We start from the raw sequence: 17,624 nt of genomic DNA, 5'->3' as shown, positions 1-17,624 counted from the left end.
GGTAACCTCTCATTTGGATTACTGCAGTGTGTTATACATGGCGCTGCCTTTGAAAACGGTCCGGAAAGTTCAGCTGGTTCAAAACAGGGCAGTGAGATTGTTAGTGGGGACTGGCCAGTGTGATCATACTATGCCAGTGTTTTATGATCTGCACTGGCTGAGAGTCCATTTTGGGGCCAAATTCAAAGTGCTGGTACGAACTTATAAAGCCCTAAACAGCTTGGGGCCAGGTTACCCGAAGGATCATCTCCTTCCATATATATCTGCCCACATATAAGATAATCTTCAGAGGCCCTTCTCTGGGTGCCCCAACCAAATGAGGTGAGAGAAGTGGCTACTAAAGAAAGGGCCTTTTCTGTGGTGGCACCCCAGTTGTGGAATAACCTCCCCAGAGAGGCTCGTCTGGCACCTAGGTTGTGGGCTAGGTAAAGCACCAGGTAAAGACCCTTTATTTTTCCAGACTTTTTAGACTTTCAGTTTAAAAAGTTGTGTTAGTGCATTTTTGGATCTTCGGACTGCTGCTGGCCTTTATCTTGGTTACTACTTTGGTTTTATTCTGTTTTAAACTTATGGTTTTATATTATGTTTTACTATGTTACTGGGTTTTTTTTGGTTTTAAGCTTTGTCTTGTAAACTGTCCAGAGACACAGGTATGATTAAGCCAAGCTCACATTCTAATTGAAACAAACTGTAGCCATTTGCTAGAAGGCCTCTTTAATGAATTTGACATGTTAACATAAAGCCAAGCCAAAATATTAAGTGTGAAATTATGGTTGTTGCTATTATCAAAGCAATACCTGCTTTACTATTTCACCGTTGTTTGCCTTCTTTTAAGAATATGTGCCTTGGAAGCAGATGACCCCACCCCCCACCCCTGGCCATAGCAGCCACCATTTGTCAATTAAGAAATATTTCTCAAATTTTAACTACAACTGAGAGGGGTTAGTGATATTGTCCCATTTTAAATCTGCTCAGAATACACATTCACAGTGATTGGGTAAAAGACGGCAGTACAATTGGTTTAAAATCTTTGCTTTGAAAAGAATACCAACTAAGACACAATAACCAATTAAAAGTGTACTTGGAGGGCATGTATTTAGGTGAGAGGAGAGGATGGAGTAATACGCTGCAACTGTTAGAAGACAAAGTTGCCATTTGCCATGCATGTCTCATGCAAAACTGCATGCTGGGAAGCAAGGGAAGATTTATATTACTTCACCTACAGATATTGAATACCAGAAGAAATATCAAATTAAACTCTGGGCTAAAGTGAAGCAAACACCTGAGGTGCCCTGTCTTATTAAGGCTGTGTAGGTTTAGATGGCAAGATGCTGGCTGCCACAGAGAAAGAGCTACAATTTTTTAAGAAGTTGAACTCTGTTACTCCTACTTGCCCCACAGTACATCCCATCGTTGAAGCAGCTCTGTATCCATGCTGTTTTGGTGCACAATGCACCAAGAACTTCCGGAATGGATGGGAAACATGCCGCAGAGGGCTTGCCAAACTGCACTGTCATTGTCTTAGGTAGTAACACAGCAGCTTTCCAAAGGCGAATCCTCCATGAGAATTAAGACAAGTAAATATGGCCCTTGGTACGAAAAAGCTGGAAAAATATAACTTGGGTGCCGGCAGGCCTTTAACAGGGGTGGAGGTGGGGAGTGAATTCTTGGAATTCTCGACAATATAAATGGTTAAGACCACAGAAAATAAAAAAGTACAATTTAAAATGTTAGCACCATTACAGAGTTAGGGATTCAAACATCAGGACTGCCCTAATGGCTGGCCCCTTGCAGCTTTAGTAGAAAACACTGAAGCTTCAGTATTCAAAAGTTACAGTAAGAATCACTGGATGTTGTAACAACTGCTGAGTAGAATGATTTCAGTTATTTCGAAATTAAGGTTGGTTGACTCGATGTCTGAAGAGCAGCTGGAGTGCCTTTTGGTCAGCTAAATCCAAGTCCAAGTCCCTTTGGCCTCTGGATTGCTCGGATTGGTTCAGCTATCCCTTTGCCGTCTGGTCCAAGGCCTGTGCCAGGTGTCCAACCCATACTTTGGAGCATCCGATTGCCAATGTTGCTATCTGAGATTGGTTGAGCGTTTTCACCTACAAACCCTGAGATTAAAAAAAACATGTAGCATTAATCAGTACAGCCATATGGAGAAGAGCAAGATAATCTCCCTTAAATCCTTAAACCTCCTTATTCTCCTAATTTATCTAATAGGTTGCTAGAACAGGATGTCTTTGTTGACTTCAAAGTTGCATGCTGACTTGAGAATGTCATAGGCTACTATCCCCCTTATTTCAAAGGAAAATAATTATATAAATGCTTAACAAGATGCACATTACAGTGCGCTGGAAATGTGTTAAATTGGGTGCAAGACACATACAAATGAAAACAGAGGAATCCAATTGCATTAATCTATGTGGAAGTATTGATCTGATCCCTCAAACCATACCCTGACCACACAAATCATATCAATCTATATAATAATAAATACTATGGGCACAGACTGATACCCTCAGGTACAGGACCCTGTCCTGGCACCACTGCTGAAATAAGATTCAACAGGCAGTCTCATTGGCTTATGTATGTGGAGTGTGTGTGTGTGTGTGTGTGTGTATGTGAGAGTGAGTGAGAGAGAGAGATCTTGTCCTTTGTCTCAGGGAGCAAAATGTGTTTGAGTTTGAATGAAATACGTGAGGAAGCTACCTACTGTAGGTTACTGTACATTTTCTACTCACTGGAAGTGGGATACAAATGTAAAAATTAATACATAAAGTTAAAATAAGGGTCTGGAAAAGTCATAGTCTTATTATTGCTCTGTTAACAGAAACCATCATTGTATTAGGAATATACAACCTGTACTTCAAGATCTGCAACTTTATAAAATGGTTTATCTATTTTTGATGCCAGCCCCTCAAAACAAAGTATGCAATTTTCTGTGACTGACAGGTAATTGGAAGGGTTTTGTTTTTAACTAATGCTTAAGTACTTTAATATACAATATAATGATTTTTCCTCCTCAACATAGGGTATAATGATCAGTTTGAAACCCATGCATTTTGTCCCACTCAGCTCCTATAAATATACAAGCCAAGAAGCAACTTTGTTAATTGTATGGCAAGACTACATATTGTTGTTCTTACCATAGTGCAAGCCAGTTGATCGAGTGCTGGATTTTGATGTGAATTAGTCCTCAATTTAAACATAACTTGAGCTATGAAAGCCCACTTCAAACAAATGCCAGTCGCCCTTACAACACAACTTTCCTTACAGGAGTGTTTTGAAGTCAAACTGGAATATGCTAGAATTATAGAAGTGTATGGTACCATACAAAAAGCTATAGAAAGTAAACAAGTTAACGTTTTTAATGATAACGACACTCCTGAAGACAAAACCAAGACCAAGAATATACTTCATGTTTATATGTACGAAGACTTTTACAAAAACGTATTTGTTCTCATAATTTTTGTTTTGTTCTTGTTTTAAAGATGCGGAACTGAGAATACAGAGAACTATATCCACGGCTGAGCACAGGGAAAGAGCCATAGCCCAATGGTAGAGCAAAAGGTCCCAGATTCAATTCCCGGCATCTGGGAAGGGCTGTCTGAAACCTCAGAGGCCTGCTGCCACCCAGTGTAGACAATGTTGAGCTAGATGGATCAATGGCCTGACTTGAGAAAATATACCAAGTCAGACCCATGTTTTTCTGTGTTTACAAACTTGAACCATCTCTACAGTTAAAAACACTTTTCACTGGAATACAATCTAGTACTGTTGCATACACTATTAAAAGAGGATGGAAGAGCTCTGCTGGATCAGATCACAGGCCTATCTAATCCAGTATTATGTTCCCACAGTGGCCTGCTTCTTGGGAAGTCTACAAGCAGGACATGAGTGTAACAGTATTCTGCTGTTCATGTTCATGTTCTCCACCAACTAGCATACACTGGAGGTAATATATAGCCTTCATGACTAGGAGCTATTGAAAGCCTTTGTCTAATCCCCCTTTAAAGCTGTCCAAGTTGGTGACCATCACTACATCTTGTGGTAGTGAATTCCATAGTTTAACTATGCACTGTATGAAGAACTTCCTTTTCTCTGTCCTGAATCTCCCCTTGAATTAAGCTTCATTGGATGATTGGTTCTAGTACTATGAGAGATGGAGAAAAACTTCCCCCTATTCACTTTCTCCACAGCATGCATATACACCTCTGTTATGTCCCTGCTTACCCTCCTTTTTTCTAACCTAAGAGCCCAAACACTGTAGCCTTTCTTCATTGGGGCCTTGGTCTAAACCCTTTATCATTTTGGTTGCTCTTTTCTGCACCCTTTTCAGCTCTACAACATCCTTTTAGAAGTGTGGTGACCAGAGCTGCACATACTAGGAAGTATCCAATTTGACACTACTGCCAATGTAAATTATGTTGCTCTAGCATCAGTGATCTTTAGTGCAATGCCAATAGTATTTGCTGGTGCAATGGGCTTTCTGGCGAAACCCATCACACTAGCAAACACTATTGGTGTTGCACAAGATGATGCTTCTGCTAGCTTAATGTAATTTATGTTAGTGCTAGTGTCAAACCGGATACTGTCCAGTATTCCAAGTGTCACACAACATATTTGTATAAGGCCATTAAGATATCAGCAATTTTATTTTTAATTCCTTTCCTAAATTTAGATTTGTTAATTTGGTCCTCCTCTCCCTAACTATTCTTAGCACAAATGGTCCAGTGCAGATGTAATGTGGCCTCATCACCAAATCATAGTTTGATCAAAAGGGCCTCATAATATTATGTGGTCTTCTCTTGTGGGCATTCTCCTTCTTTCAGTTTTGGAGATAACTGTGGTTAGCGCTATGTTTGCGCTGACCTTCATGCTAATCATCATTGGCACCAAATCAGTTTGAAAACATTGTCTGAAGCAGCTTTGCAAACTAAAGTTCAGGCACTATACTTAGCAAAAACATCAGTGCATATTGCTAACTGTAGTTGTCCCCGAATTTAAAAAAGAAAAATTACTGAGAGAGAGGAAGTGGAGAAGAACATGAGTCCAACATGTGACACTAATCACCATGTTTTGGTAGCTTTATGTCTGTATCAGGCTATAAAATGCGATCAATATTTATGGATTGTGGAAAACTTTGAAGACTCAATTTGACAACGACTTTCTGAAGTGATTTAGCAAATTGTAGGTATTTTATTTGCCTTATATTGAGCATTGCATTCTATTTGAGGCAGCACTTACTGTAATATTATTTCTTGCAGTTCTTCTGTACCACCTAAGATAGATGGGAAACAACGACATGGAAAAATTCTCAGTACTCATTGGCTGCAAGGCAAGGGACAGAAAACTAAGGGTGCAATCCTATGCATGTTTAGAAAAAAGTCCTACAACAGGGTAGGGAATGCTGGGAGTTGTAGGACTTTTTCCTGTCTAAACATGCATAGAATTGTGCCCTAACTGACTTAACTAATATACCCTAATTAAAACAACTTCTTCACCTTAGTACATCAAAGCAATAAAAATTGCTGCAAGGTACTATGCAATAAAACTGTTGCTTTAGCTTATTGACAAGCTGTTTCAGAACTGAGCATCCCAGCAAATTTACCAAGAAAGTACTGGGGGCGGGGGGAGGCACACTCTAATCATGATGATGATTATTAATGCCAGCTCTTGCCATGTAGAAGAAACGCAGCTATGTAAACGGCCTGTGAAAGGCAGAATTTCTAAGTGACCATCAACTAAGAAACTGCAGTTACTGCTGTTTGCAAATAATTTGCTGGTGCTCCAGTGGCATGTAGGCCCTTCTACTTTTTAGAAATGGCAAAATTTGATTGCTGCAAGAAAAATAATACCTTATTTGCTAAATAAGCGGACAGCTTACTGGAGTGGTTGCCATGACATACGTAAAAGGAAAGCACTCACTGGACCAGTAAGTTTCATTGGCAAAGCAAAAGTTAAAGAATGCCTGGGACTACAGTGGGCGATAACAGGTAGCCAAAATATACAAACTTGTAATTTTTACCAAGGCATACTCTCACAGTTTCTGGGGACAATCCTTATGTATGCAAATGTTTTAGAGACTTAATATAAAGCCCATAAAACAAAAGGCAATAAAGTTTGTATATAGTAAATCAAGACATTCCTTTAAAAAAAAGTCAGAGAGAGAAAACAAACCTTGCAATTAAATTTTTATTTCAAAATAATATTTATGATGTCATTAAAGGTAGATTTCTATGAAAATTAGGCATGTAATTTTTCTCAACAGCTGTTGAAACAGGTACATTCTGGTTAAACAGAGCACTAGCATTCAATGCCATACCCTTGATTTTACAGGGATTGCCATGAATTAATTTAATTCCATCTGTAAGCTAAAAATCAGATCAGAGGTCTAATGCTGCTGCAGGCTTCACATCTGTTTAATCATTTTGGGCTACAACAGCTTGCCGAAGTTCAGGTTTTATATTTGCTTAATATTAAGAAATAGCATTATACTATAGCTTGAGAATGTGGGACTCACAAAACACAAAAGAACTTCAGAAACTTTGTCTATACTTCAACATACAAATGTCACATTTGTAACGTGTAGCATTTGCTATGCCAATTTTAAAACTTATTTGGTATATAGTAAAAACAAAGCAAAATAGCATACCAGCTCAGTATACTACTGGCCTCAATTAAAAGAAAGAATTTTATTTTCAATAGGTAAAGCACCAGGTAAAGACCCTTTATTTTTCCAGACTTTTTAGACTTTCAGTTTAAAAAGTTGTGTTAGTGCATTTTTGGATCTTCGGACTGTTGCTGGCCTTTATCTTGGTTACTACTTTGGTTTTATTCTGTTTTAAACTTATGGTTTTATATTATGTTTTACTATGTTACTGGGTTTTTTTTGGTTTTAAGCTTTGTCTTGTAAACTGTCCAGAGACACAGGTATGATTAAGTCAAGCTCACATTCTAATTGAAACAAACTGTAGCCATTTGCTAGAAGGCCTCTTTAATGAATTTAACAATGCTAGTTCAGCAACTGAAAAAACATTCTTCCTTTTCATGTTCATAAGAACTCAGTTGGGTGTACTTGGTGAGCTGTAAACACTCTACGGCCATAGAACAGCAGCTACATTAACAGAAATAAAAAAAATCATGCTGCTTAGGAAAGTGCTATAATGAATAAGTTTAATATACCTTGGACTGGAAAAGAATGCCCTTTTCATGGGGCACATTGGTTTGGTTTGGACTAGAGCACAGGAAGGCAAAGTGGTGACTTCCAGATGGTTTGGACTACAACTCCCATAACTGGCCATCCTGGGTGGGGCTAACGGGAACTGTAGTCCAAAATTTCTGGAGCTTATTAGGTTGCCTACCCCGGGAGGAGAGCATCTTTTAGACACAACATCATATGTCTTCATTTATACAGACGCTTAGTGGGGAAACGTTATACATTTGGACTTGAACATTCTATTTTTAGCACTAGATTTCTTTTGGAGGACTGTCTACTGATTAAAGAAATGTTAGTGTTCAATATTATGAGATGTCATATATGAATAAAACAATTATTTTGAAGAAAGAAGCATGTTTTATTTTTAAATAGTGCATGTATGTGTTGTAGCTGGCGTGATATTAATGTGTGTAAGAAGAGAAAATGCTTGTTTTAAAATGGCACCTAAAAACTAGAGTTTTTATAAGTACTTGTATTAAAAATAATAACCTGTATTAAAAATAATTATTTCAAAACAAATGGTTCCTGATTAATTGGGAGTGCTTTTTCAGTTAATCAGTTAAAAACCTTTAAATCTAACCAGTTAATTGATTTAACTTGCAAGCCTATACACACTTACTTGGGAGTAAATCCCATTGAATTCAATGGGGCTTACTTCTCAGCAGACATGCATAGGATTGCATTGTAAAAGTGCAAAAAGTAAGTCCTATTTGGTTCAATAGGGCTTGCTCTCTAGTAAGTTTGTTTAGAATTGCACCTTTCAGAGTGATCTTATACATCTTTATTCAGAAGTAAGTCTCAGTGTGTTCAATCGGACTTGCTCCAGGGAATGTGTGCAGCACTAAATGTTTGGATTGGCAAGTACCAGCTCCACGTGTAAGTGGTTTTGAAATCTAACATAATAAGGACTTTTAAATAATAATAACAACTTTTCTAGCACAAAAGAAAAAACTGGTTATTTTACACAGGGCAGTATGTCTACAAAACCCGATACTCTTAATTTTGTAATTAATATGATGTTCAATTTTCAGCAATCTCTGAATATTTCCAATTAAATAATTTGGGATTTATCATCATCTAACATTCTTTGCCCAGTATTTTAGTAATATGTACAACAAAGTCCAATAATAAAAAAGTGGAACAAAGTCCAATAATTTCTTCATAAGACAGCAGTATTTTATGCCGAATATATTTTTTTCTGGTTCAAAACAGGAAAGAATTATAACTGTAGTAGTCCAGGCTCTCGCTTTCCCTTTAAAAGATTAACACATGTGAATTTAACAAGTTTGCTTCAGCATGACACCCCACAACTATTATTTTCTGTTCTAGCACTCCTGGCAGCCCTAAATCCTTTAAGTCCTTTCCTAGAAGGATCTCTTTTTGCTTGGGCAATTTTTGCACTACGTGGCCTGATAACCCTGACCCCCTACCCTGGATCTCACTTATGCCTATCACAGCAGAGCTACTCTTTCTGCCTTAAATTCCCAAGGAGCACTGTGGATGGTAATTCACTTGAGTAATTGGCTCAAGAGATGAAAATCTTGTATCTGCCTCTCTTAGCCACTAATCTATCCAGCTGACTGCAAGCCTAATTGGCAGCTTGTTTAGTAATTTGGCTCCTAAAGTGTTGTATTGATGTTGGATAAACAGCCAATGGAAAAGGGGGAGATACATGCTGCTTCACTTTATAACCTAGTACACCTTTCCCCCTGTTCTCTGAAGGCATTTAATATTCAGGGTATTCCTTTCAGTTCTCTATTTGTGGCTGCTAAACCAGCCAGCAAAATGAAAAGGTCTAAAACAGTAGGCTTTGATCTTGATGCAGGAAAGCTGTGCTATCAGAGTGTTGCTCTCAAAACCAAACACTGTTTCACTCCACTATTTTTCCTAAAGAATCCCTTAGAGCAAGTAAACCAGTGTGAAGAAGTATTTTTAAAAATGTAATGTTTCCACAGATAGTAGGATCACTTTCAGCTATTTGCTGTCAAGCTGAATGTGATTTTTAAACAAAATCATTACTTTTTTCAAAAACTGTTCAAGTCATCCAGTTAACTATAGCAAACTTCTAATGCACAGACATGCTCACCACATACACCTGCTGTGGTTGTTTCCATAAGCGTAGCCCATCAATCTACTCCCTCAGTGCGCCTTCACCGATGGAAAGCCTCACAAGGCGTGAAGTGGGCAACATGCAATCACACCAACTTTGTCATGAGCACTGTAGATAAAGTGAGCTCTTTATACCCAAATGTGTGCGTATTTCAGCCTTCATCCAATCCACATACTCCTATGCTAGCATTAATAGAACTATCTGTCATCAAGACCACCTTTTGAGAAATCAACCTGAGGGCTGAAACAAATTGAGAATGTAAAGCCTTTTCGTCTGCTCCTGAAGAGCCAAGGTCCCAAGTAAAGATACCATAATCCTCTGGGAGAGCACTGCTCTAGTCCTATCTCCCACTGGTCAATTCAGGGCCAACTGGCCTTCCATATTTACTAGGCAGTCTCTCCTCAAGCCTATAGTTTTCAACCTTTGAAAATGTACACCACTTGACTCCATGTCATGAGGTGTGCTAACTGTAAAAGCCTTAATAAATTAGGTGTTTGTGCCAGCATTTACAGCTAGTCTAATCACTGCAGAAGCCAAATGGGGGAAGACGGTGGAAAGATTCACACTTCAGATTTTTCCATGCACAAGATTCCAGTGAAATGGTGTAGAAATAGGGCGTATTCCTCATTCTGGGCATTTTAGAAGCAGCTATTCCATCATTTATGTAAAGCACGTTTGCTAGTCTATATCTCTTAATGGAAAGCCAATAGATAAGATCTAAAGAACTCTTGTAAACACAAGCAAAGGTTTGCATGCACCCGCCCAAGGAATTGCTAGTTCAGTGGGTGAGCATATGTTTTGTATGTAGGAGGTCCCAGGTTCATTTCCTGGAATCTTCACTTAAAAGGATGCTGGGAATCCTTTTAAGTGAAGGATTCACTGGGAACAACTTGTGCCTGAATCATTTGGAGTGGTAGACAACACAGTGCTAAGTAAAGGCCTGATTCAGTATAAGACAACTTGATGCATTCAGTGGAGCTTCTCCTTTTTCTTAAGCAAGCAGATCCTCAAGCCACACCAAAGAGCATTTCTGACTCCCCCCCCCCCCAAGTTTCAATAGCATCTTGTTAAGTAGCACAGGAACCTCATTTTGGGAAGAGGGGTCTCAGACGCTTGCTGAAATTTCGCAATACAGCACTGTGTATTGGGGCTCATGGCATCTAAGCTTATTCACGTCATTGAAGTTACAGACAGTTTTAGTGGTTCATTTCTTTTGACAGAATCTTTAATTAGGCTGCTCATACAATCCCAACAGAAAATTTTGCTTGATAGTGTGGAAGCTTGTTTTAAAGACATTGGATTATAAACCATAAACAGAACTAGAAGCAACCTCTCATGCCCAATGCATTGCAAGTTTGCTCCAGCTTATCCAGCTAACCCAAATCTGTCTTTCTTCCTTACACAGATCAGAAAGCTGACCTTCACTGCAAGCCAGGCCTGGGTAACCTCTGCTGGAATAGTATAATCACAGTATTTTCAAATCATCATTTTGGCACTGTGCATATTCAAGTCTGATTTTTAATTACCACCATATTAGACGTCAGCAAAATAGTTTTGCTGGCAATTTTTAAATGGAATGAAAACATTTAGCCTTTTGATTACCTTGTTAAAGAGAGTCATGATGACCTTATAGCAGTACTTGATATTACACGCCATAATTGAGTATCTGTCAGATTTTTCATGAAAACACATTCTTACAAAAAAATCGAGTTGATAATACAAGTCAAGCTAAAGTGCATCAGCCTGAAACATGGCACGTAGTCTACCAAACCAGACAAAACAGTAAAGCATTCATTTTTGAACAAAGGTTATCTACTAACTTTGTGCTACTGTTTATGCCAGCATTTGCTGACTTCTATCTGGGAAAGATCAAAAGTAAGCTTCAGCCATTTGGGTGTTCTCAGGACCATTTCACACACAAGACAAACACTAGAAGATTTGTATGCAGTTCCATTATTTTCCTATACTAGGCACTGCTAACTAGGATATGCACAATGTGTGGAGCAGCAGCAAATTATATAGCAATTTAAAGAGGCAGCTCCAAAAGCAAATGGTCAAGAAAAACTTTCCTGTACTTTTAATGCCTGAACATTAACTTCTGTGCCAAAACTTGTTAACCACATTTTGTTATCTTCTTTGTGTGTAGATTCGGGGAGAAGATCAGAATGAAATCTCTGGTCTAAACAGAGACAGGGAGAAGCACGACATTTAACAAGAAACATGCTTTTGAGTTACCTCCATGCATACCAGCCTGGGCTTTTATATACTGAATTGGTTTGCAGGGCTGGCACTATCTTTGTGTCTCTGTACACCTTTTCCCATAAGGAATTAGAGGAGAACCGTCTGTTTATATGGCTGTGGTATCAGGTGTGATTATATTGCTCTCACACACTGGCAAGGCTTTCCTCACAGATTTTCCAAAGTGACTAGGTTTTGTTGGGATCATTCACTTATATGTACAAAACATAGCTTGGTTTGTATGGTGGAGAACATTAAAAAAATAATGGACAAGGGATGATGGGAGTTGTAGCCTATAACATCTGGAGGACACCGTGACACTGGGTTGGGGAAGGCTGGCATAGAAGGAAGAGTAAGGAAAGCCAGATGTTTGGAGGAGGAGGATGTAGAAGAGTCAGTCACTTGGAGAAGTGTGATGAAGAAATGCTCTACATCTGTTAGGTTTATTCCTATGATGGACATTCATTCATTCATTCATTCATTCATTCATTCATTCATTTATTAATTACATTTTTATACTGCCCAATAGCCGAAGCTCTCTGGGCAGTTCACAACAATATACGGGAAGCAATCCAGGAGATGGAGACAATTGGTCTCCAGGGAAGCACAGGGTGTAGAATATACAGTCAGCTATGGAAGTCCTACCTAATAGGAGAAAGTTCTGGGTGAATCTACAGTCTCCTTGGAGTCTTAGAAACACAGGCTTAGCTGAGGGTACCTCACTTTAAAGGAGAGTTGAATAACAAAACTAAACACCCATTCACAACCTGTCTGAATATGTGTGTATACACACACACTTAAGTTCAGAAGGAGTGGAGTGTCTCTTGCCTGTCATATACACAACGCTAATTTGGTTTTAAAAAATGGACTCTACTTTAGTGTCCTGCTTCCCTAATCACATTCCAAGTAGAATGCTTTCAACAATAAAAGCACAAAACTTGTTCTGTGAGCGTGTACACACTCAAAAACTCAAGGACACACTGTTTTTCAATAAAGCCTCTTAAGGATCCATACCGAATAGTATTACCGTTCAGGTGGTTAGCAAGTCGACAAAGGCATTCAGAATGACATGCTCCCATATCAGAAGCTATATTGCTTCACTAGTCATCAATTCCTTTAGGTATTTATTTCTTGAAACAAATTCATGGCTGCCCTAAGAGAAACAATGCATTTCAACTATTCTTTGTCATTTTTAGAAGGTTGTATGTAAACTGTAGGCAATATATAAGTACCATTTTTTGTTTCAGTTGGTACCTTCACTGGTTTGTTTCTGCAGTGTTAAAAAAGAAGCTTTATCATAGACTATAAAAGTCAAATGTTTCCCGTTTCAAGAAAAAATACAGATTAGGGCCCTATTACTTCAGCTGTTGACTGGAATTTTCTGATAGAATTCACCTTATTTTCTTCACTGCTTTAGTTCACCTTTACAGATGACATTTTTCAAACTATAAAATGCTCTCCACTGCTAAAAGTTTCTTGCTTCAACAGTTTCTCATTGCTGTAAGAGTAAATCTACATCCATTGTTACTAATACACATGGCACTATTGGTATGTGACTTTGTCTCAAGGCTGAGAACAGGCTATAAATTTAGAAATCAATAGCTAACTCTATCAATATTCATTTTACTTTTTCAATACAAAATACAAAGGTGAAAGAGCAGTAAATAAGCCAGAGCGCTGAAATAAATTGGGTGTTCTTGTCACAATTAATAAATGTTTAACCAATAACACTTCTAGCCTCAGTAGGCTGCAGCTTTGTAACGTATCTGAAAGTACATAGTGGCACAGGTGCTGAACAGAGGATTCACAAATATACAAACACCTAATTCCAACAGTTTGTTAGCTCCATCATACTATCTATCCTCCAAACAAGCATACATAAATAAGACTGTTCAACATACTGCATACAAAGATAGGAAAAACCATTTGTCATCAATGGACATTTATGAATGTGGCAACTGAAATCTTTTCTTCATGGGCTTGTGAGAGCCATATTACTATGAGGTAGTTATTTCTGCAAGATCTGAGCCTTTAGGATAAGGTTGAATAAATATCTAAATAAATGAATAAATAAGATAGAAGAATTAAATTATATTTAAACACCACTGTGAGGTATATATGCAGTCACACATATGTCAAAGGGGGAAAAACACATTTGACTGGATTCAGGATTGCCTTTATACTTCACAACAGTATTTTAGTGCAGATTAATTTTTGTATCTTAGGGTGCAGTCCTGTCAGATCCACCCTTGATACTCGTAAGCCTCCGTACTTGGAGGCTTATGAGTATCCACTGCGGAGTGGGAGGTGCGGAGGAAGCACTCTTTGCCTCTGCTGTGTCTCCCACTCTGTATTCTACCTAGACAGGTGTTTTGGTCCATCTATCTGAGGTGTCGGGGAAGGGGAGGGAAGGAGGCTGGGGAGACCTAGGGTTATGGCATAAGCCGTCCCCTCCCCTCTCACTAGCACGCTCCCTTTCCCTTTCCTTTGAGGTTTCCAGCATGGTTCTTATGGCCCCCCAGACTCTGCCTAGAGGCCATAGCTCTCCCTGTTATTTACTCTTTGTAGAATGTAACTTGCTAGTAGAATTATGTGTGTGTGCAGGCTATTGTTTGCAGGGGCTATTGTTTGCAGGGGCTATTGTTTGCAGACTAATGTGAGTCACCGCATCTCATTTTCTAGAAATTAAGCACTTAATAAAATCAGGCCCATGGATCCTGTCATTTTACGCTCAGTCATCACAACAATGCAATATCCACCCCTGCCCAGTGTAAAGCGGCCATACATAAGAACACTTGCATTGTGATCCTGGGGGCAGCAGGGGCCTTGACCTTTCCCCATCCTGGATCTGATCTCTTACAGGTCTTTACAGGTATAGCTGTCTGGTAGGACTGCCATCATTTCGAGGCTTTGACAGCAGGGCTAGCTGGATGACTCTCCCAACCATTCCCAGGATTGGATGCTGCGGTAGCTGCAGCAGAGCTAGCCCACTGTTTGTGCCTTCATATTATGGGGAAAGGCAGGTGTGTGTGTGTGTGTGTGTGTGTGCGCTAAAAGACAATGGCTTGCCTGGAGCCATCTAATGAGTTCATGGCTGAACTGAGATTTGAACCAGAAGTATCTGTGGCTCACAGTTCATGCTCATATCTACTGTGGTAATCTCTAATACATGGAGCCTCTCTGCACTTTCCTCTGTTCTTACTCCATGAGTTGGCCCTTGTACAGCAGTAATATAATTATCAATCTCAAAGCCCATTCTGAATCTCTTATTTAAAAAACAAAACCAAAACTGCACAGAAGTCACTTAAATACTGTAAAATTATGGCAATGAAAAAAATCAGAAAGCTATAGTAGACTACTTATAACATTTGTCGCAACCCAAAATGTTATGCATTTTAGCTTATACAAACAGAATAAGATACTGAATGGTTGGAAACCTGGGCTAAAAATGTAAAAAAAAATGTAACATGTAAAAAGCTAAATTTAATTTTAGGATGCTTTATATGCACATACACTTGACAAAATGACTTCCTTCTGTCACTTGCAAATTGTGAAGTTAAAATCACCTTGTAGAAATAATTATATTATCCTCTCCTCAGCCATTAAACATTTTCCTTCCCACTACACATATGTTCAGAGTCTTAGGACCTGACCTAGACATTTTCTTTTTTCCATGTTACTGCCACTAAGGTGCTTTAGCAATATTTTTTCGACTATTTGTGGTCTGTTGCTGTCAGTGATGACTGAAACACTCTCAAAAGCCATTCTACTGGAATGCCAAAGTTGACTGACTTCAGGGAACAGCTTTACAGGCAGCTCTAATTGTATCTACGAACTATATTTGTGTAGACACTTCATAAATGTGTTTCCTTATTGACATGCGCAGTACAGTAACTTTCACACATACATAGAACAAGACCTATAGCAAAACTATAGCCAGACAATGAATAGAAGTCCTTCATCAGTGTCTAAAGTTCAACTTAAATACAGAGGGTCAAACTACATGCTATGTAAATTGTATACTGTGTAGTCGAGGCTTATCTTTTTTTTAAACTCTAGAGTTCTCTGCTCATTGATGCCAATGGAGACTTATTCTTTTAACACCCCCCTCACATGCATGTGTGAATGGTGGGGAGCGGAATTTTGGGAAGCAAGCAGCGGGAAGAGGGAAGATTTAATCCTTCCCTCCCTTTGCACAGTGGTCCTGATCTAAATTGTGTGTGCCCTTAGTCTAGAGTAACAAAAGAGATAAGCCTCAGCAATATGCTACATGATTAACATGATGTGTAGTTTGACTCAGAGCTTCTTCTGATATATCTGAACATTCTTTTGTATGCAATATGCAGATACTCCATAGTGAACTCAGATTCTTATGAGTACTGACATTAAGTACTGAGCAAACAATATTAAAGATTAAGCATCAGCTATGAGCTAAGCACTGTACAGAACACCCATATGGCATGGTCTTTGACTGAAGGCTTACAATTTAAGCAAGACAGAAGATGGATTTACATGCCTTTCCTGCAACATGTGGTGACTTTTCCAGTCATCACATCTTGGTAATGAAGCAACACTAGTTTGCCTGGAGTGGGGGAAAGCAAACATCCAGTGCATTAAACTTGTGCTCTTTGCATGAAATCTACCCTATACGATGAACACTGGCAGTAGAATTTATTGTGCATTGAATACTGTCATAATAGAACCTGTTTGTCCAATGCACATGAATGCATGCTGGCAGGAAAACCTGCTCATCTGAATTCACCCAGACAGTACCCTGCTCAAAAGGGTAGGGCAGGACTAGTGGAGAAGCAAGTGCAGTAAAGGTGAGCTTAGGTTATGGTACGGTGGTATAAGAAAGCATAGACAAAAGTGGAGAGAGAATGTGGGCTGCACAAATACAGCTATTCATCCAAACTCATGACTTCCTAGCTAGGGATTTACAGATCTTTGCTTCTAAACTACAGGAGTGAGAAAATATACAGTACTTAATTTTAGTTGCTGCTATGCATTCATTTTTTGCTGGCACATGAAGGGGCTGGGAGCCAGACCAGAGCTCTGGCAGGGTGGGTGAGGGCTTTAACCCTTTCCCCCTGCTGTAGCCATGATCTGAATTGGGGAGTATTAATTTTCCAGATGCAGAAAGCAGGCAACAGAGAACAGATCAGGACCAACGATGCCAGGACATGGGATGAGCTGCACCATTCCTCACATTGTTTTCAGTGTTAAGTTGCAATAGTGTTTTTTTTTTTTTTACACAAACTCTTAGACTGCAGTGCCTTGCACATTTACTCAGAAACAAGACCCAGTAACATTGATAGAACTTACTCCCAAGTACTGGCCTAGTGGCCTTAAGGGGATTGCATCCTTAAAAACATGCGTTAAAATGACTGCAAAACATCTTGAGCCTAGTTATCTTCTGGTGAGAGAAACAGAACTTCTCTCACTCTCTTCATGTTGTTCTGCAGACTTACGAATTGTGGTATGTCATCACAGTGCATCTGCTTACCAGTAGGTCCTGGCAGTGGTGCAGCTTTTCTCCTTCGTTTGATATCACCCATACATAATGATCCTAAATGGACACTTGTTTGTCTGTAAGCAATTACCAGAGAGATGTATTAACAAACGTTAAGGAAATAACTATTTAGAGTAATTAATATAGTAAAATCTGCAGCTTATTTAAAACAGTCTTGATAAAGATGGAGTGGCACATTAGAATCCTTCTGATATTGAAACCTAGTTATGTTTGTTGACAAGTACTCCGAATGAAGCAGCAGTATAAATAGCTGCTGAAATAAATAATATAAAAGAAATGCTTTTGAAATTTCAAACTTGCAATCTTTCTGACTCAACATAAAATGAAACACTGATGCTACTGACAAGGCAACACATCAGATTAATTATCTAAAGTGATCACAATATTCCTAGTGAGTTATCAATTGGCTACTGATGCCTGCTGTTGGAATAACATTTACTACTGCAAAAACATCAGTTTTCTTTTAAGTTAACAAGCTTCACAGGATATAAACTCATGGCAAACAAAGCTGCCTTCTTTTT

The 17,624-nt window shown here is 38.9% G+C and overlaps 1 protein-coding gene across 3 annotated transcripts in view; it reads right to left on the bottom strand.

Annotated features, from left to right (window-relative positions):
- Positions 1–682: 682 nt before the first annotated feature.
- The window catches only part of GPATCH2 (G-patch domain containing 2), a 145,665-nt gene continuing 128,723 nt past the window's right edge, over positions 683–17,624 (bottom strand). For 2 of the 3 annotated variants that reach the window (XM_084828785.1, XM_084828786.1), the window contains 2 exons: positions 17,077–17,159; positions 683–2,114 (listed from right to left, as the gene is read on the bottom strand). In XM_084828785.1, the coding sequence (XP_084684911.1) occupies positions 1,945–2,114; positions 17,077–17,159 (253 nt within the window). In that variant the 3' untranslated portion in view covers positions 683–1,944. The remainder of the gene's footprint in view (positions 2,115–17,076; positions 17,160–17,624) is intronic. The other variant, XM_084828787.1, reaches the window with a different exon arrangement.

Source organism: Heloderma suspectum, chromosome 1 (genome assembly GCF_057233095.1).
Source record: "Heloderma suspectum isolate Gila_16-S chromosome 1, 16-S_ref, whole genome shotgun sequence".
Lineage (NCBI taxonomy): Eukaryota > Metazoa > Chordata > Lepidosauria > Squamata > Helodermatidae > Heloderma > Heloderma suspectum.
Note: the sequence above shows the minus strand (reverse complement) of the source record. Positions and strands in the feature narration are given on the sequence as shown.